This window comes from Myxine glutinosa, chromosome 6 (genome assembly GCF_964187855.1).
Source record: "Myxine glutinosa chromosome 6, kmMyxGlut1.1, whole genome shotgun sequence".
Lineage (NCBI taxonomy): Eukaryota > Metazoa > Chordata > Myxini > Myxiniformes > Myxinidae > Myxine > Myxine glutinosa.
This window is the reverse complement of record NC_136266.1, coordinates 128,617,707-128,637,985: the sequence shown is the minus strand read 5'-3', so window position 1 is coordinate 128,637,985 and position 20,279 is coordinate 128,617,707. Positions and strand designations below refer to the sequence as shown.

At 47.3% G+C, this 20,279-nt stretch overlaps 1 protein-coding gene across 3 annotated transcripts in view; it reads right to left on the bottom strand.

Moving 5' to 3' along the window:
* Window positions 1-19,949, bottom strand: part of LOC137430284 (huntingtin-interacting protein 1-related protein) — a 122,217-nt gene extending 102,268 nt beyond the window's left edge. Inside the window, exons 1-6 of one of the 3 annotated variants that reach the window (XM_068121054.2) lie at window positions 19,708-19,949; window positions 7,230-7,293; window positions 6,846-6,988; window positions 6,685-6,741; window positions 188-268; window positions 3-79 (exon numbers count right to left, since the gene is read on the bottom strand). In XM_068121054.2, the coding sequence (XP_067977155.1) occupies window positions 3-79; window positions 188-268; window positions 6,685-6,741; window positions 6,846-6,988; window positions 7,230-7,293; window positions 19,708-19,812 (527 nt within the window). In that variant the 5' untranslated portion in view covers window positions 19,813-19,949. Of the gene's footprint in view, window positions 1-2; window positions 80-187; window positions 269-6,684; window positions 6,742-6,845; window positions 6,989-7,194; window positions 7,294-19,707 lie in introns of all 3 variants that reach the window. The other 2 variants (XM_068121055.2, XM_078780530.1) reach the window with 2 other exon arrangements.
* Window positions 19,950-20,279: the final 330 nt, after the last annotated feature.

Here is a 20,279-nt window from a genome sequence, read left to right as displayed (position 1 = left end):
ACAAGGTGTTAATATCATTCTCTCCTGCAGCGTCAAGCTCTTTGTCCGTCATTGCCAAGCCAGGTGGAAAAACTGGCCGCTGCACATTGGGAAGGATAAAGAAGAGTTTCAATTTAGAATAGTGCAAGACATACAGAGCAACATGTGAACACACTGGGATAACATGAAAATTAATCAAGACACCAACCTTAATGTGGAAGTCAATTTTTTTCATGATCAACATGATGTAGGTGGCCACAAGTTGACCGTAATGATCATGAAGGTGGTTCTGTTGGAGAATGGGGCAGACATTCAAGTCAACACCCACTAGAACCTCAGAAAGCACCAATAAGCACATAAACACCCTTTACACTAGTAACAGGACAGAAAAATCAACAGGGTCACATGACTTTCATTAATCCAGAAGCATTATCGCACCGATACCTCAGCACTCCCACCAGCGGAGAATAATTATCCAGTACCCACATTTCCCAGAATGTTTGAGCATTCATTTCTTTAAATAAAGCGAGGTTCCTCATGCATGTGGAGAACATACATTATTTATATCAAGAACAAGGTCATTGCAAAAAGGACAAAGGAGTTGTGGCAATGCACCATGTGCAGCCACATTTACAAGGATGCAGTTTAATGGCATCAGCCTGCTTGCTGTCTTCACATTCAAAATGTCAGGATAAGGACATTAGTGGAATGCTTCCATATAACAAAAAAAACGTAAAGTATTCTAAATTATTGCTATGGACCCTTTGGGAAAATGGGGAGAGAGCATTGGCAACATAAAATGGGGTAATGGTGTTTATCGTGATCAGGGAAAGGAAAGTTGTACATGTATACGATACAGAAACCACGATGATCTACCCTCATCCACACAGAAATGTTTACCTGGATGGACCAGCATTTATGACTACGCAGTTTAAATAAAAACAAAAAACCACCTCCAGAGGCCATTTTTCCCCGCGAAGCGGGGGTTGGCCTTTTTCGGGGACCGTGGTTGTTGTTTTTTTTTGGTTTTTTTGGTCCCCTTTTTGAAGCAATGTTTTACAGCCGGATGCCCTTCCTGCCGCCAACCCTGTTTGTCGCCTTTTACGACAAGCAGGGAATTACCAGTGAACTGGTACTCAATTAGCCGACCTCGGAAGGATGAGAGGCTGAGTCAACCCCCCTGGCATTAATTCAGCGATCGACCGGGATTCGAACCCAGGATCCTAGGATCCTAAGCTGGCACCCTAGCCGCTAGCCCAACACCAAGGTTAATAACCTCCCTTATTTCCCACTCATTCATTAAACTCCTTGTTCTATGCCTGCCTGTTCCCCAACACCTCTCCCACAGCCGTGACTACTGTTACGGGGTCCTCACCGATCTCCTGGTCTCGGTACACCTCCGAACCCTGCGAGGAGCCCCGGCAGAAAAAATATGTTATCCGGTGTCAAAACAAATCAATAGTGGAACCACACCCAAAGATTGTAAATGAACCGATTGTATTAAAAGCACACAGGAAAAACATACAGCAAGGAAAGCAATCAGTCATACAATTAACCTCAAGATGGTACCACCTTATTACGTAACAGAAACTCACAGATCCCAGTCCCAGCTCAGCAGCAGCTCGGCAGTGATCCGCGCTCCGAGTGAATGGAGCCCAACCCTTCAATGTCTCTATAACTCAACGGAGATGAGGCGGGGACGCGAAGAGGCGAGTACGGCGGTGTAGGTAAGGCATTGACCGTCACGTGGTCTAATCCAACAGCAACCTGACCATGGACAGGGAATCCCAAATAAGCGATCCGGATGTGCACCTCCTCCGTTCCGTCAACGAACCGCAGGGCAATCTTCCGACGCCGCTTTAGTGCACACACCTATTTCGGGCAAATCACCAGATGGCGGGACCCGCGGATGCGGCCAACCCGAGGTTCCGCGAACGACGCGCCAGGTCCTGGTAATGGCGGCTGGCTCGTCCTCGAGCCGTCGCTGCTCGGCCAAGATTCTCCGGAGTCACACCTGAACCTGGCTTCACAGGCTTTTCCACAATTCCAGCGATCACCAATCGCGCAAGATTCCCTTCCCGGACTCAAAGTTCTCTCGCCATGTAAGCTCGCCCAAGCCAGGTGCGGAGCTTCGTCAGAACACCTCCTTCTCCTTTTCCTTTTTCTCCCGTCCTCCTTTTCTCCCTCGACTTCTTCCGGCCCACTATGCCATTTCCAGTATTATTTTATCATGAGCGCTGTTAAACCTTTTAACTATAATAACCCTTTCCCTTCAACCACAATCACCAGAATGATTAGAACCAACAACAATAATCATAACAACAATCATTAGGGCCAAATCCATAACACTTCCCCCCCTCAAGAAATAAAGTTTGAACACAGCGAAAACTTTCTTTGTAAGTAAAGTCTGGAAACCACCAAAAGTAAACTCAACACCCACATCATCCATTCCCATGGGCAACAGTACTCAATATTTCCCCAAAAATAAAGCAACAAACTTTCACACCACCCCCAGAGCTTTCCCAAAATTAATTCCCTCTGGACAAAGCATCAGCCACGACATTGTCCCGGCCCTTTAAATGTTCAATTTCCAAGTTGAACACCTGCAAAGCCAACTCTATCTCATCAACCTCTGATTTTTGTTTTTCATTTTTTGAATGAAGGGTAAGGGGTTGAACACCTGCAAAGCCAACTCTATCTCATCAACCTCTGATTTTTGTTTTTCATTTTTTGAATGAAGGGTAAGGGGTTGATCACAAATCCAAAGTTAAGCAATTCGATAGCACTTTTTCCGGGAGGCCAAGCCGAGTATTCACGACATGGACGCCTTTAGGACCGTGGAGTTCATGGTTAGTCCGGGGAGGAAAGTTCACTACCTGGACGCCTTTAGGAACGTGGCGTTCACGGTTAGTCCATGTAGGAATCTGGGCTCGGCGGCTCCGCAGCATTCAGTGCTTCAACTTCTCCGGACTCCTAATAATTACGGTGGGACCACTTGTCACAGTAGTCACCTGACTGGCGGTCTCCTTCTCGGCCACTGCTCTGATAATCCTTCCTTCGGGAGCTGTCATAACTCTGGAAGCCTCCATAATAATATCGATTGCGGCCACCACCACTACTATTCCGTGGTCCTCTTCTGTAGCCCCCTCGACCCCCAGGAAATGCCTTCCCGACTGTGATGGTCCGACCCTCCAACTCCTTGCTATTCAGATCCTTTTCTGCCTCTTTGGCGTCCTTTGTGTTTTCAAACGTGACAAAGCCAAACCCTCTTGACCTTCGTGTCTCCCTGTCTTTTATCAGCAGCACTTCCAAAAGCTGTCCATATTTGCTGAAGGCAACTCCAAAACATCTTCCTTTGTTTTGAAGTTCAGTCCACCTACAAATAACTTGCTAAACTTGTCGCCATCCCTAACTGATGTGGTGTTATTTTCCCTACTGGGCTTTTTAACAACCACCGGGTTACCATAAACCTGACCACCGGCCAAATCATTCCCGATAACAACCGATACTCCCTCTACAGGAAGCGTGGCTTGTAAACCGACGGTGACCGGTCCTGACACCAAATCAGACTCCAAATGGATGACATGAAGTGGAGCACTAACACAGCCACCAATCCCCTGTAAAAGAACACTATCCCCAGTTGCCGTCTCCTCAGACCATGGCAAGATGCCTTCAATCATTAAAGATTGATGTGCTCCTGTGTCCCTCAATATCCTAACCGGTCTCCGGTTAGTCGAGGCTCCATCCAGTGACACAAACCCCTCTGAAATAAATGGTTGGTACCCCTTTTGAGGGCGATTTCTCACAATGGCCATCGCATTGGGAGTCATACTAGTTGAACTCCGCTCCTGATTTTCCTTTCTCAGAGCATAACAGTTGGACATCAAGTGTCCAGGTTTATGGCAGAAGGTGCACATAGGCCCGGAGGAGAACCTCGTGGTCTGCCAAGGCATGGGGGCGGCGGTCTGCCTCGAGCCCCCCAGATGATAGGTCTGTCTTGGAACCGCAGTCTTCTGATTTCTAGAAGTCGTGGTGTCAGAGTGGTCCTCATTTTCATCTCGAGGCCGCCCCCATGGATTTTCATTCTCTGCCCCTGATGTACCATAGCTCCCCTGGCTAGGTCTGGGCGAGAAGTTCGGTTTGTGGAACCCCATCCTGTGTGTTAAGGCATAGTCATCTGCCATGGTGGCTGCCTCATACAGCTTTGGTACTTTCCTTTCCTCCAGATAAACTTTAATGTCCTCGTGGACACACTGTTGGAATTCCTCCACCAGGATCAATTGTCGCAACAGTTCGAAGTCTTTCCCAACTCCTTTTGACTCACACCACCTATCAAACATGGTTTTCTTCACTCTGGCAAATTCCACATGGGTCTCACTCTCCCTCCTCCTGGCATGCCGGAATTGTTGCCGGTAAGCTTCCTGGACCAATTCATAGGCTTTGAGAATGTGTTTCTTCAATACCTCGTAATCTGCACATTGGTCAATCGGTAAAGCCGAATAAATCTCTTGAGCTTTACCCACCAGAACACTTTGCACTAGTATGGACCAGTACTCCTCAGGCCAGTTTAACTGTCGAGCCACTTTCTCAAAGTGTGGAAAAAACTTGGCTACCTCCTTTTCATTGAAGGGTGGGACCAGCCTCACATGTCTGCCAACATCCCAGGTGTTCTGACTAGGTGTCGAACTAGTCAGCAGGGATGGTACCTCTCCCCGTTCTCTCATTAACTCCAGCTCCTTGACTTTAATTTCCTGCTGACGCGCCAATTCACGGTCCTTTAACTCCCTTTCGGCTCTTCTCTCCTCTGCTTCGAGTTCTCTTGCAGCTCTCCTTTCCTCTGCTTTTTTTGTCTTCTAACCTTTCCTGGAGTTCTCTTTCCTGTACTTTTAACCTTTGCTGGAGTTCTCTTTCCACTCTCCTTTCCTCTGCTTTCTTCTCTTCTCTTCTCTCTTCTGCTTTCCTTTCTTTTGCTTTTAATCTTTCCTGGAGTTCTCGCTCCACTCTCCTTTCCTCTGCTTGTTTCTCTTCTCTTCTCTCTTCTGCTTTCCTTTCCTCTGCTTTTTCCCTTTCCTGGCTCTGTAATTGCATCTCCAGTCTCCGGAGCTCCACATTTTCTTGTTCTTCTGGTAACCACTCCCAGGCTACCTCTTCCCATGTTCCTAATCCCACCATAGATTGTATCACCACTGTCTGCAACTCTGCCTTCTTCATATTAGTTCGGACCTCCATGTTAAAATGTTTGGCCAATTTCCAGAGGTCCGATTTTACTAACGCTCTGAACTGTGCTTCACTAGGGGTCACTGTAAACTTCCCTGCGTCAAACTCCATGGTGACTACTGCTAACACCTGTTAACCTTCACACAAAAATCCAAAAAAAATTACTATTTTTTTTTTGTTTGTTTTTGGGAAAAAATTGGGAATGTTGGAAAAGTTCCAAACTTGGGAATTTTGGGAATGTTAAGGAATTATTTCCCGGACTATATTTAGGAAATTTTATATCCCGGACGCAGACCCAATTTCGAGCCCACGAGTCAATTGGACGAGCCCAAAATTTCTGTTACGGCGTCCTCACCGATCTCCTGGTCTCGGTAAACCTCTGAACCCCGCGAGGAGCCCCGGCAGAAAAAATATGTTATCCGGTGTCAAAACAAATCAATAGTGGAACCACACCCAAAGATTGTAAATGAACCGATTGTATTAAAAGCACACAGGAAAAACATACAGCAAGGAAAGCAATCAGTCATACAATTAACCTCAAGGTGGTACCACCTTATTACGTAACAGAAACTCACAGATCCCAGTCCCAGCTCAGCAGCAGCTCGGCAGTGATCCGCGCTCCGAGTGAATGGAGCCCAACCCTTCAATGTCTCTATAACTCAACGGAGATGAGGCGGGGACGCGAAGAGGCGAGTACGGCGGTGTAGGTAAGGCAGGGACCGTCACGTGGTCTAATCCAACCACAACCTGACCGTGGACAGGGAATCCCAAATAAGCGATCCGGATGTGCACCTTCCCCGTTCCGTCAACGAACCGCAGGGCAATCTTCCGACGCCGCTTTAGTGCACACACCTATTTCGGGCAAATCACCAGATGGCGGGACCCGCGGATGCGGCCAACCCAAGGTTCCGCGAACGACGCGCGAGGTCCTGGTAATGGCAGCTGGCTCGTCCTCAAGCCGTCGCAGCTCGGCCAAGATTCTCCGGAGTCACACCTATACCTGGCTTCGCAGGCTTTTCCACAATTCCAGCGATCACCAATCGCGCAAGATTCCCTTCCCAGACTCAAAGTTCTCTCACCATGTAAGCTCGCCCAAGCCAGGTGCGGAGCTTCGTCAGAACACCTCCTTTTCCTTTTTCTCCCGTCCTCCTTTTCTCCCTTGACTTCTTCCGGCCCACTATGCCATTTCCGGTATTATTTTATCATGAGCACGGTTAAACTTTTAACTATAATAACCCTTTCCCTTCAACCACAATCACCAGAATACCTAGAACCAACAACAATAATCATAACAACAATCATTAGGGCCGAATCCGTAGCACTACATATAAAAAGTGTAAACACAATAAAGCCATAACCAGGTGAGTGATATGAAGTTTAACAAAAACAGAACTAACGTGCAGCAGTCAGGTACAAGTATGCAGCCTGTGACGTACAAGCAATCAGACAATAACTGCAATTCTAACAGTCTAGAGTTTTAAAACCTACCCACATGCGACCAAGTTCTTTCAATCGGGTAACTTGAAGTGAGGAATCCTGCAGAACCTGAATAGACGGCAAATGTGTGAGGACACAGTACCAGCATGACCAAAGGAAGCTTATGCGAAGAGATATATGGAATAGGTGTTGTGAAATGATCGATGACGCACATTGGGGTGTCCATCGCGCAGAAGCTTGTGGAGCAAATTGCAGAACTTCCAGCTGAGAACAGAGTTGCTGGAAAGGGAGAGAGTGCCAGCAACGTTCCAAAAGGTGTGCGCTCCCTGTTCGCGGTGTGTGCCCAAGACGCAAACTGAACCGGTCCGTTAGGGCTCTTTTCTCATAAAATCGCATTTAAAAGTGTTTTCTCAGTTATTTTCAGCACAAATGACCACACTTCCAACTCAGTTCTTCCACCATATCTCAAGGATCTCGTTTACTCCAGTCCCTATTGGCCAAACTACAAGTCAGCTCAACACAACAGTGATTATGTTCTTCAAAGAAAACAACAACAAAAACCTTTCAGACAAACCGAACAACCCACGAGAGGATACTGCGGGCATGTTTCTCTTTTAATGGTGTTTCTTGCGTATTCACAGCTTTGTTGATGCTCACCATCTAAGATCAAAAACAAGGAACAAGGTTAGACATTGAGAGTGAGCAGGATAAAGCAAGAATGGATAGTGGCATTTAAAAACTCAAATATTTGTTAATGCCACGGAAGGAAATACAAGGCACAAGTTTTTGGTATTGGACCATAGTGCTTGCATGGGATTTGAAGAAGAAGCTTTCACCATAATCTGGGCCCTATTAAATGTGGGGAAACAACTCGTGCCATAATGCCATGATTACAAACAGCTCGTTAGATCCCTTCATAATTGCCTCCTTCCTAATGTATGAAGTCCTCTCTTCTTAGGCTGTAAATCAAAGCTTAGTCTAGCTAGCCCTGCAATCAATCCAGTCCATCTCAGACGTGGTGACAAAAACTGTGCACAATATTCTAGATGAGGCTTCATTAAATTCCTATTCATGGTTAACACTACATCTTTGGATTTATAACTTATCCCACAGTGAAAAAAACTAAAACCCCATTAGTATTAACTATTTTGATGTCTGCTTACACTTCCAAACATCGCCCCATCCCTCTGCCCCCCTCCCCCACCTCCTCATGACCCCCTTATTTATGACCACCTCCATCCAGTTCCTTCTCTTGCGTCATTGTACAATGAAATACTGTCCACTGCATTATACAATTCCCATTTTCATTATTCTTATCCACACCCGGATTAACAACTGTGCTCTAGGCCCCCCCCCCCCCCCCCCCATCTTCAGTTTCCACCGATTCCTTCACAACAATGTGTGATAACCCAGCTAACACCCACTTTGGGCCAACATGGGCTAGACAATCAGTCCCACCTTAGTGCAGCTGCAAAGCTGCATTGGCCCAATCCCTGGCCCCACTCAATCAATAGCGCCAAGTGTGACCAGGCCCTCTCCCCCTCCCACCCTGCAATACCATCAGTCCATGACAGCTCACGATTCTCCTGCCACCACCACTCAGCTTCCATGCCCAGCAGCATCACCTATACTGAAATCTGGGCGGAGATCTCCGAGAGGTGCCCCAGCAGCTTTGGCATGGGCACACTGGTGATTACGCCATGTGCCAACTTCCATCTCTGCCAGAGGTGCCCAAAGAATTTCTCCATGAGGTTTGTGGTCATGTGGGGGGACCCCTTTACTTCCGCACCAGATCTGGCCCCTTTAACAGGATCATTTGTGACATGGTAGAGATCACCATTCAATCCAAAAGCCCGCCTGGATGACCTTCGTAGCGAAGAGATTTCCCCTCCCCTTCTCCCCACCCCCATACGGAACGTGCGTCGGGCTGGTGCGGAGGTAACGGCCGGCCACCACGTGCTCGGTGACTTCAGTCACAGATGCGTGCCATCCCCCTCTGGTCGCCACATTGATGGGATTGGAGAGCACTGCCAAATCCTAGATGTTGTTGTTTCGTATGCACCCAGTGGCTGCTGGTTGTATCATTTCTCTGGAAGTGTGTTTGTACCGCTGATGCAGTGCCCCAATTACCAGTGAACTGGTACCCAATTTGCTGACCTCGGAAGGATTACAGGATGAGTCAACCCCTGCTGGTATTAAGGGGGCATTATACCATTGAAGGCAAAAAAAAAACATTTTTTTACAAATATACAAATGCATCAATTAAAATGTTTGTTTCCTAGTATTGTATATACTAGGGCATGCCCGTACTATATCTATATCTAAAATTATATCCCCCCCCTCTATTTACATGAAATGGTTTGGTCCAAAGCGAACGGCTTGCGAGTACGGTGACAATCCCCCCCCTCTATTTACATGAAATGGTTTGGTCCAAAGCGAACGGCTTCGGAGTTTGGTAAAGAAATCGCCATAGCGTGCCCAAACGCGCAGGAAAGCGAAAGAATCGCAAATTTAAGGAAATGCCCGTACTTCCGTAAGGAAGAGAAAAGAAATGAAAAGGAAAAACATTCCAAACCGCGAGGGAAAACAACACGGCACGTCGACACAACAACGTGTCCTGTGATTGGCCGTACGTCGCTGCCAGTAGCTGCCCCCAAAAAAAAGCTTTCACCGTCCGGCGACTGAATTTAAGGGGAAAAATAAAACGCTCTTCGCTTAAAACAACGCCCTTCGCTCTGACTGAATTGGGACAATGTTTTTATGTTTTTAATTGAATTACTATCCGTAATGGCGCACGCTCTCACGGGAGCTCCGGAAGGTCGTATATCGCAGTTACGATGAATCGCAAATTAGTTTTTATTAGTTTTAAAACATAGTTTAACGCCAACATAGCGCCAACATAGTTTGCAAACGTGAAATAAATGAATACGCTCTCAAATGTGCCGTCCGAGGCAGAGTCTGTTCGCCACGTTCGGCACACGTGATAGCTCGCTGCTCTCTGATTGGTTGAATCGTTTTTTGGACATAGCTCGGTAACTGCTTGTCCGATTAATTTCAAACCTTGAAAAGGCACATCCTCGGGTCCCCAGCAATATACCTGGCAAGTTTCAAGTATATCGGACCGGTAGTTGTCGAGAAACAGCGGTCACAGACAAACATACATACAAACATACAAACATACAAACATACACACAGAGATTGCTGGAATTATAGATAGATGTACCAAGTTTGAACGTAAATGGACTTGTCATAGAGAAGATATAAGCTGTAAAGTGGTAATTCATCATTTGTATGCATCTGGTTACCATGGTAACCATGCATAATATAATGCTATGTAATGTATACCAATGTAATGTTCATATATCAAGCAACATGTACATATATAGTTTTGCATATTTTCAATCAAGACATTTTATCAAAAAGTGCATTACTGTGATTCAGTGTTGTTTTTACTGTGTTCAGTGTAATGGGGAGCTTATATCTTCTCTATGACAAGTCCATTTACGTTCAAACTTGGTACATCTACCTATAATTCCACTAATCTCTGTGTGTGTGTGTGTGTGTGTGTGTGTGTGTGTGTGTGTGTGTGTGTGTCTGTGTGTGTGTGTGTTTGTCTGTGACCGCTGTTTCTCGACAACCACGGGTCCGATATACTTTAAACTTGCCAGGTATATTGCTGGGGACCCGAGGATGTGCCTTTTCAAGGTTTGAAATTAATCGCAGAAGTACTTACCGAGCTATGGCGATTTAGCCGTTCGCCGTTCGCTTTGGCGTTGCGAATGGACCAAACCATTGCATGTAAATAGAGGGGGGGGGGTTCTGTGGTCGTTGCGAATGGACCAAACCATTCATGTAAATAGAGGGGGGGGGGGGTTCTGTGGTCGTTACTGCCACGTGGTTTCAAAGTTTTTTTTTGTTGTTGTTGTTTGCACGCATGTTTTTTTGCACCCACGTACGGGCACGCCCTAGGATGTTTACACACACACACCCCTACACAAATTTTTTTTTTTTTTTTGGCAAGGAACGGGCACCCACGTACGGGCACGTCCTAGCTTATATATAGTACGGGCATGCCCTAGTATATACAATACTAGGAAACAAACATTTTAATTGATGCATTTGTATATTTGTAAAAAAATGTTTTTTTTTTGCCTTCAATGGTATAATGCCCCCTTAATTCAATGATCGACCCGGATTTGAACTCAGGATGCTAGGATCCCAAGCCAGCATCCTAACCATTAAGCCAACACCAGGCTTAAATCCGAGATGAGCAATGCCCATGCCCAACATGTGTGGCAGCGCACAACCCGACCCGCCCGCATGCGAGTAAGGCCTCCCCGTGGCTCCAGCCCCATACCCCCAAGCTGCCTCGGCACATATGTAGCAATCCCCTGTGCTAGCGCCTACCTTGCCAAGCCAGGATGGACAATGCTTGGGACCTCCGCTATGCGGACCTCACAGTTCGGCTGCTGCCACGCCAAGTCAGAGGCTGTTAGCAACTTATCCCCCTGGCGAAGCTGCTGCCACGCCAAACCGGTAACCCGGAACCGAGTCGAGACCAACCTTGAGAGGGAAGGCCTGGGCCCAGTGTCCAAAGACAAAGGCACAGCGGCACGAAGGCCCACAGTCATGGGAAAGTCACACTCCAGCTTGACAGATAACCAGGTCGAGCTTCACCAGGCAGTGGGGATCCATTGCTCAAGGAAGATTCTGTAGTGTGATTACACACGGTGTTTGCCCTTTGAGAACTGGCCTCCGCAAGTGGTGACCAGTTCCTTGTAGACAGACACAATGTGTGGATCCTAAATTGTGAGTAGATCGCGGCAAATCCAAAAGGGTCTGGGGCCATTCAGGCTCCGGGAGTCCCAGATAATATTGGGACAGGCGTGAGCAGATGTGGTGTCAGAAGCAGAACAATACCGTCGCAGAGCAATTTTTGCGGCTCGTTGTCTTTCTTTTAAGGCCCTCACACCTCATCATAGGTGGTTGACACATAACATGCACCCACGAGAGGGGCAGCCCCATAGCGATGCCCCTAATTGAGGTGCCATTCTCTCCATCTGGCCTCATCACCTGATGTTCAATAAGCCCCAGGCAGTCGACCTTGGCCATCCATTCAGGAAGGCCAAGACATTCGAGCAAGCCCACCCACACCACCCCAACTAAGTCGACGGGAGGAGGTCCGTAACCGAGGTTTAGTCGGCAGATTGTATTTGCCGGGGACCGGAGAGTGGGTGTGGAAACATTGACTTCACAGCACCATCATCGTCTCCTTCAAGCAGCTGTGCCAAGGCAGGGTCATGCCGCAGAGCAGTGAGGACCCGATGTCCGCTGATAGGCCGACGTGATTTTGTCCGTTCTGCTCATGTTGATCAAACGACAGGGTGTGGATGCAACTTTTCCTAATATCACCATTTGCCCTGATAAATTCCCTGTCACTACATGTGACAGTCTGTGAGGCCGAGTCAAAATCGAAATTAGTGAAGAATGTGTGGTGTGCGACCATGGACAAAGACAAGTCATGTCGATTGAAAGTGATCTGATGCGTATGATTGAATTTGACAATGTGGTTTTCCAATTAGCTGTCATGAAATCCTGGAGAGGCAGGGTTTAACGATGAATGGATGAGTGGCTCACAGAAGGCAACACCTAACTCATTCCAAAATCAGAAGAAACCAAACGACCTCACAAATATCATCCAATATCATCCAACATGTCAACCAACAACATCCAAACTTCTGGCAGGATTTATCACAGAAATGATGTACCACCACTTGATGTAATCGGTATTTCAATAAATTTGGCTTTATTTGAAATTAGGATTTTTTTGTCAATACAAGGGAAGAGGGAGGCCTTTACAGATGCAGTGCCCATGGCGTTCGGGTGTCTTAATCTGGCTCTGTTCTTATCCATCTCCTGCACCTTATATTGCCAAATATTCAACTGAATCTGGCAATCTTTTGTCCAATCTCTGAAAGTATTTAGATTTCCTCTCACCCATGCCCACCCCGACCCATCCATTTTGCTATATACCTAAACTCCAAACTCTGTGTCATCTGCAAATATGGAATACCGACCAGAACCCTGAGGAAACAAACAAACAACAACAGGCATTTTAAGGCCATTTTCCCTGCAAGAGCGGGGGTTAGCCTTGCGGTCCCCATGAAAATCTTCTCCATTTTGCCCTATTTTCTGCATCTTCCCTTGTTAACCCCCTTGCCCGCATTTCTTCTTCGACCATCTTCAGCCAAGTCTTTCTCGGTCTTCCCCGTCCTCTACTTCCTTCTACATTCATTTCCATCACTCTTCTCAACCAGTCACTTTCATCCTTCCTCAACACGTGACCAAACCATCTAAAACTGTTTCTCTTCACAGCATCCATCACAGGCTCTATTCCCATCATCTTTCGCAATTCATCATTTGTCTTCCTCTCTCTCAACGATACTCCACACATCCACCGAAGCATTCGGTTCACGTGGAACCGAAGCATTCGCATTTCCACCCTTTCCAGCCTTCATTGCTGCTCTACGTTCATTACCCATGTCTCGCTCCCATAAATCATAACACTTCTCACACATGCAGCATACACCTTTCCCTTCAGCTTCAACGACACTCCCCTCCTCATCAGCACGCCACTCAGTTCCTGAAACTTCTTCCATGCACATCTCACTCCAGCAACCGTTGCCGAGTCTGATCCACCTTCTCCATTCAGCATGTCTCCTAGGTAACAAAATGTTTTCACACCTTCCAGCTTCACGCCATCTCCAAGATCCAACTCAACATTTCCTCCATCTGCAGCTCCCTCTGTGCACACCTTACACTTGAATGTGGCTGCCACACTGGTTAATGACCCTCTCAAACCACTACATTTTTGATGAACCCACTCAGCGCACATTGTACATTGAATGGAATTCACTCCGACACCCTTCCTGCACACAGCACACGGCCACTTCCCAGTTCTTTCCACCTCACCATATGCTTTACCACTTGCCATCACCTTCGTTTTTCCGATATTCACCTTCAGACCTTTGTCTCCATCCATTCCTTCCACTTGTTCATCTTCAGTCCATCCATACTTTCTGCAATCAACACCAGATCATCTGCATACAACAACTCCCATGGTAAACCCTCCTTTACGTTCTGAGCCAGCCCCTCCATCACAGCTACAAATAGTAGTGGACTTAGTACCGACCCCTGATGCACTCCCACCTTCACCTCAAACTCACCACTGTTCCCGTCCTTTGTCCTTACAGCTGTGCGCGCTCTTTTGTACATTGCCATCACTACTCTGATCAACCATTCCTCCACTCCTAACTTCCTCAATGCCCATGTCACTACTTCACGTGGAACCCTATCGAATGCTTTCTCCAGATCAACAAACCCAAGAAACAACTTCTTCCTCTTCTTCATGTACTTCTCCTGCAACTGCCCTGAGAACAACTGCAAGAACCCTGAGGAAAGCACTGCTAAAAACCACCCAGCCAGACATCCGCCGACTCACAGACACTCTTGCATCTTACTATCTCCCAGTGTGATCTCAATTGGCTTAACATGCTCTTTATCCCCTATATCCCAAAAAACACCTGTGCTGGTGTTAGGGAAGAGGCGTAAGGGGAGAGGGGCCCCTCTCACCAACTGATGGAACCGCACGCGCCTGCTCCACTCCCCTATGCAACCACTCCGCACCTCTACGCAACAACACAAACCCCTACTTGACCACATACACATCTACGCGACTGCACGCACACCTACGCGACCACAAGCACCCCTATGCGACGGCATGCACCCCCACTCCACAGCCACCCTCACCGGCTCCACAACCACACACACCCGTTCTGTCCCATGCACCTTCACCCTCTCCCCTCTCTTCCCCGTGTGCGCATCCTCCATCTCTATGTAACCTCACACACCTGCTGCTCCGCCTCCCTACACGACCACTCCAGGACCCCACAAGCTCACTCCGCCTCACTATGTGACCACGCACACCCCTATGCGATCTCACACCCCTGATCTGTTCCCTCCCACTGCACCCACCCTCATGTGCGCCTGTTCCACCCCCTTCACAAACTCCCCCCGCCATCCCCCCCCCCCCCTCCGTACATGACCGGACACACCCGCTGCCCCACCCTAACCGACAATACACACCCACTCAGCCTTACCTACCATAACCAATCATAAATGTCCCCTCCGCCCCACAAGCCCACTCCATCCCATCATGCAACTGCACCAGTGCATATGCTCCCCTCTCTGCCTCTCTCTCCCCTTACTCCACCACACGTGCCCACTCCGCACACCTACACGACCACAGATTTTTCATACTACTGCAAAGTTTCTTATCAATTACCTCAACCAAAAAGTTATCAATTCTTTCAACTTCACCATAACATAACAGGCTCGATGACAATAGTCACGGTGTCCGCTCTGAGTCTGGGAGGTCGGTGGTTAAAACCCCGACCGAGTCATACCAAAGACTATATAAATGGTATGTGCTGCTTCCTTGCTTGACGTCAGCATTTAAAAGTGTAAAGTAATGACAAACACCACTGGGAAGGCAATAGCAAGCCACCTTGTATAACCCTTGCCAATAAACTGCTTTGGCAGCACCAGCGCTCTGCAAAGAGTATGGTACATCAAAATAAAATAAAAGCATCACAATCCTCAAGTGAGCCATTTCTGCACACTTCCAACTGCAAACAACCTTCTGTCTTTGAGATGCAGGTCACATCAAATATTTATCATAACTATATAATCTTCCTCTATTCTCCATTTTTCCCCCCCATTGACTCACTCTATATTAACCTGTTACCCAACCATGTTTTCACTATTTCCCCTTACCTGCCTTGCCCACAGACTAATCCAATACCAGGATTAAATAAAATCTACCACTAAATCATTAATCCCTTTGTCATTTATTTTTATGCGGTGGTGGCAGCTGTAACACCTGATATAAAACGTCATAATTACATCCCATAATTAATGTTGGATATTAACAAACAAGCATTCTGAGTATTGCGCTGCAATACATGTTCCCTACCGGCAGTCTGTCGTCCGGAAAACTGTTGGGGAAATTACCAAAGTTCAAAGTGCCATAATTTTGTCAAAATTGATCGAAACGTCGTGAAGTTCGAACTTGATCTGTAACTTATCATGAGGAAACCATGTACCAAGTTTGAAATCATTAGCATTAAGAGTTTAGAAAAAAAGTCCGGAAAACGGTTCTTTGCGTGACGGACGGACAGACTGACAGACGGAGGGAGGGACGGAGTGGAAACCTATAGCCCCTCCGGTGTACACCGGTAGGGGACTAATAAAACGAGTGTTTACATTCCGACTGACTGATGTGATGCTAATACTGACTGATGTGATACACTGGGTGATGCTAATACCTCACCTGACCTATGTTCCAGGTGAGCTAAAAATGTATTATGATTACAAAAACCTTATGGATAAGGAACTGTGCAACCTGTGCAAAACATACCAAAACACAACAATAAACCAGACAACTAATTCATCACCATGGGGATGGACTGCGTGGCACTCCCAGGGTGTTGGGTCCTTTGTGCAGATGCAACAGTAGCAATTGTTGGATTGTTGGGATGGTAGATCGCGGTAAGTCAAACGAATGATACAAGCCCAACCGGTTTATGACCTTTATCGACAAAGGAACACCTAACTATGTAGAAATGTAGAAATTCCGAACTCGTCCCTTTAGCTTATTAAGACAACAGAGTGAAGTTACCAGTCTCCATGAACCTGATACCGAGTGTTCAACAAGCTAAACTCATTCGATTATAAATAATACCCAAATGCATGTTTACAAGTGGAGAAGAGAACATTCGGTAATTATAATCAACAACGAATGGAAGAAAAAGAAGAAACCATTCAGCAACCACCTTGAAGATCCTGAAAGCTAGCAATCACCGAATACCCAAAGCAGTCCCAGATATATCGAAAACCCCTGGGAGGGACAGACAGAGACGGTCCACAACAACCTTGGGCAGGGATGGGAACCAATAGGGAGGCGGCAATCCAAGAAAAGTGGGCCATCACAATCCAAAAAGAGTGGGCTACCACAATCCAAGAATAGTGGCCCATCGCAATCCAAGAAAGAGTGGGCCATCACAATCCCAGGAGAGTGGGCTACCACAATCCAATAAGAGTGGGCTACCACAATTCAACAAGTGGGCTACCACAATCCAATAAGAGTGGGCTACCACAATCCAAGCAGGGTGTGACACCACAATCCAAGAAGAGTGGGCAACCACAATCCAAGAAGAGTGGGATAACACAATCCAAGAAGAGTGGGACACCACAATCCAAGAAGAGTGGGCAACCACAATCCAAGAAGAGTGGGCAACCACAATCCAAGAAGAGTGGGATAACACAATCCAAGAAGAGTGGGACACCACAATCCAAGAAGCGTGGGACACCACAATCCAAGAAGCGTGGGACACCACAATACAAGAAGAGTGGGACACCACAATACAAGAAGAGTGGGACACCACAATACAAGAAGAGTGGGACACCACAATCCAAGAAGAGTGGGACACCATAATCCAAGAAGAGTGGGACACCACAATCCAAGAAGAGTGGGACACCACAATCCAAGAAGAGTGTGACACCACAATACAAGAAGAGTGTGACACCACAATACAAGAAGAGTGTGACACCACAATCCAAGAAGAGTGGTCTACCATGATACAAGAAGAGTGTGACACCACAATCCAAGAAGAGTGGGCTACCACAATGCAAGAAGCATGGGCTACCACAATCCAAGAAGAGTGTGACACCACAATCCAAGAAGAGTGTGACACCACAATCCAAGAAGAGTGTGACACCACAATCCCAGAAGTGTGACACCACAATCCAAGAAGAGTGTGACACCACAATCCAAGAAGAGCGAGCTACCACAATGCAAGAAGAGTGTGATACCACAATCCAAGAAGAGTGTGACATCACTATCCAAGAAGAGTGGGCTACCACAATCCAATAAGAGTGCGACAACACAATCCAAGAAGAGTGGTACACCATAATCCAAGAAGAGTGGGACACCACAATCCAAGAAGAGTGGGACACCACAATCCAAGAAGAGTGGGCGACACCACAATCCAAGAAGAGTGGGACACCACAATCCAAGAAGAGTGGGACACCACAATCCAAGAAGAGTGGGACACCACAATCCAAGAAGAGTGGGCAACCACAATCCAAGAAGAGTGGGATAACACAATCCAAGAAGAGTGGGACACCACAATCCAAGAAGCGTGGGACACCACAATCCAAGAAGCGTGGGACACCACAATACAAGAAGAGTGGGACACCACAATACAAGAAGAGTGGGACACCACAATACAAGAAGAGTGGGACACCACAATCCAAGAAGAGTGGGACACCATAATCCAAGAAGAGTGGGACACCACAATCCAAGAAGAGTGGGACACCACAATCCAAGAAGAGTGTGACACCACAATACAAGAAGAGTGTGACACCACAATACAAGAAGAGTGTGACACCACAATCCAAGAAGAGTGGTCTACCATGATACAAGAAGAGTGTGACACCACAATCCAAGAAGAGTGGGCTACCACAATGCAAGAAGCATGGGCTACCACAATCCAAGAAGAGTGTGACACCACAATCCAAGAAGAGTGTGACACCACAATCCAAGAAGAGTGTGACACCACAATCCCAGAAGTGTGACACCACAATCCAAGAAGAGTGTGACACCACAATCCAAGAAGAGCGAGCTACCACAATGCAAGAAGAGTGTGATACCACAATCCAAGAAGAGTGTGACATCACTATCCAAGAAGAGTGGGCTACCACAATCCAATAAGAGTGCGACAACACAATCCAAGAAGAGTGGTACACCATAATCCAAGAAGAGTGGGACACCACAATCCAAGAAGAGTGGGACACCACAATCCAAGAAGAGTGGGCGACACCACAATCCAAGAAGAGTGGGACACCACAATCCAAGAAGAGTGGGACACCACAATCCAAGAAGAGTGGGACACCACAATCCAAGAAGAGTGGGACACCACAATCCAAGAAGAGTGGGGCACCACAATCCAAGAAGAGTGGGGCACCACAATCCAAGAGGAGTGGGACACCACAATCCAAGAAGAGTGGGACACCACAATCCAAGAAGAGTGGGACACCACAATCCAAGAAGAGTGGGACACCACAATCCAAGAAGAGTGGGACACCAAAATCCAAGAAGAGTGGGACACCACAATCCAAGAAGAGTGGGACACCACAATCCAAGAAGAGTGGGACACCACAATCCAAGAAGAGTGGGACACCACAATCCAAGAAGAGTGGGACACCACAATCCAAGAAGAGTGGGGCACCACAATCCAAGAAGAGTGGGACACCACAATCCAAGAAGAGTGGGACACCACAATCCAAGAAGAGTGGGACACCACAATCCAAGAAGAGTGGGACACCACAATCCAAGAAGAGTGGGACACCACAATCCAAGAAGAGTGGGACACCACAATCCAAGAAGAGTGGGACACCACAATCCAAGAAGAGTGGGGCACCACAATCCAAGAAGAGTGGGACACCACAATCCAAGAAGAGTGGGACACCACAATCCAAGAAGAGTGGGACACCACAATCCAAGAAGAGTGGGACACCACAATCCAAGAAGAGTGGGACACCACAATCCAAGAAGAGTGGGACACCATAATCCAAGAAGAGTGGGACACCACAATCCAAGGAGAGTGGCAAACCACAATCCAAGGAGAGTGGGACACCACAATTTCGAGTATTCAAAGCGTTGAAGGAACTGCAGCTCCAAAAGAGTCAAAAGGAAATTAGCACAATACACTGAAAAGGCCACGGAGGCACCACCATCGCCATCAGGCTGTAGGGTAGTACTAGTAGTACTAGTAGCTCGTACAGATACCGGTAGTCACTTAGAAGTAGATACATCCCAAGTGCACTCACAAGTAATCATAAGTGTACTGTAGACACAAACAGAGGTTAGTCCAAGCGTCATATCTGGACAAATCGAGCACGGACCAGGTAAGTGAAGGAGGGATAATAGTGCGTTTCTCTCGACGTTCCCACCTGCAAGCGTTCGAAGGTTTCCCGGTCGCCCTCAAGCGTGTTCACCGGACGTCGGTTGCGTAGCGATGTGGGCACGCCACGAATAGTGTTCGCAACGCGGTCCATGGTCCCGGTCCGGCGCGTAAGGTGCACCAGCAATGCTCACACCTGGGAGCCCACGGTCCGGGCGGCTACCACCGCATATCGCTTTCATAACATGCGTGGCTTGTCCGGAGCTTCCCCCCGACCCTCCCGGCTCCGCCCTACAATTGAGCAATGACGTCATCAGGTGCTATCCGAGCAGCTGTGCTCTCAAACCTCTCCTTTTCATAATGGTGTTTAATGGCGTCCTTGAGACGCTGTTGCCTCTGCATCTCCAGATTCACGTTTATATATTCTCTTTTTCCACTTTACAATATAATTCTGTGATTATTCACAATATTCTTTCAAACGAGTACACTTTCTCACTGTGCAAGATCTCACAATTAAAGCAGCTTTTAAATGAATTGTGAATGGCTGGCAGGTAGCCAGCCGAGAGGTGTGCATATTGGCCTCTGTGTAGATGCCCCGGAAGCATTTTAGGGTTGGGAGGG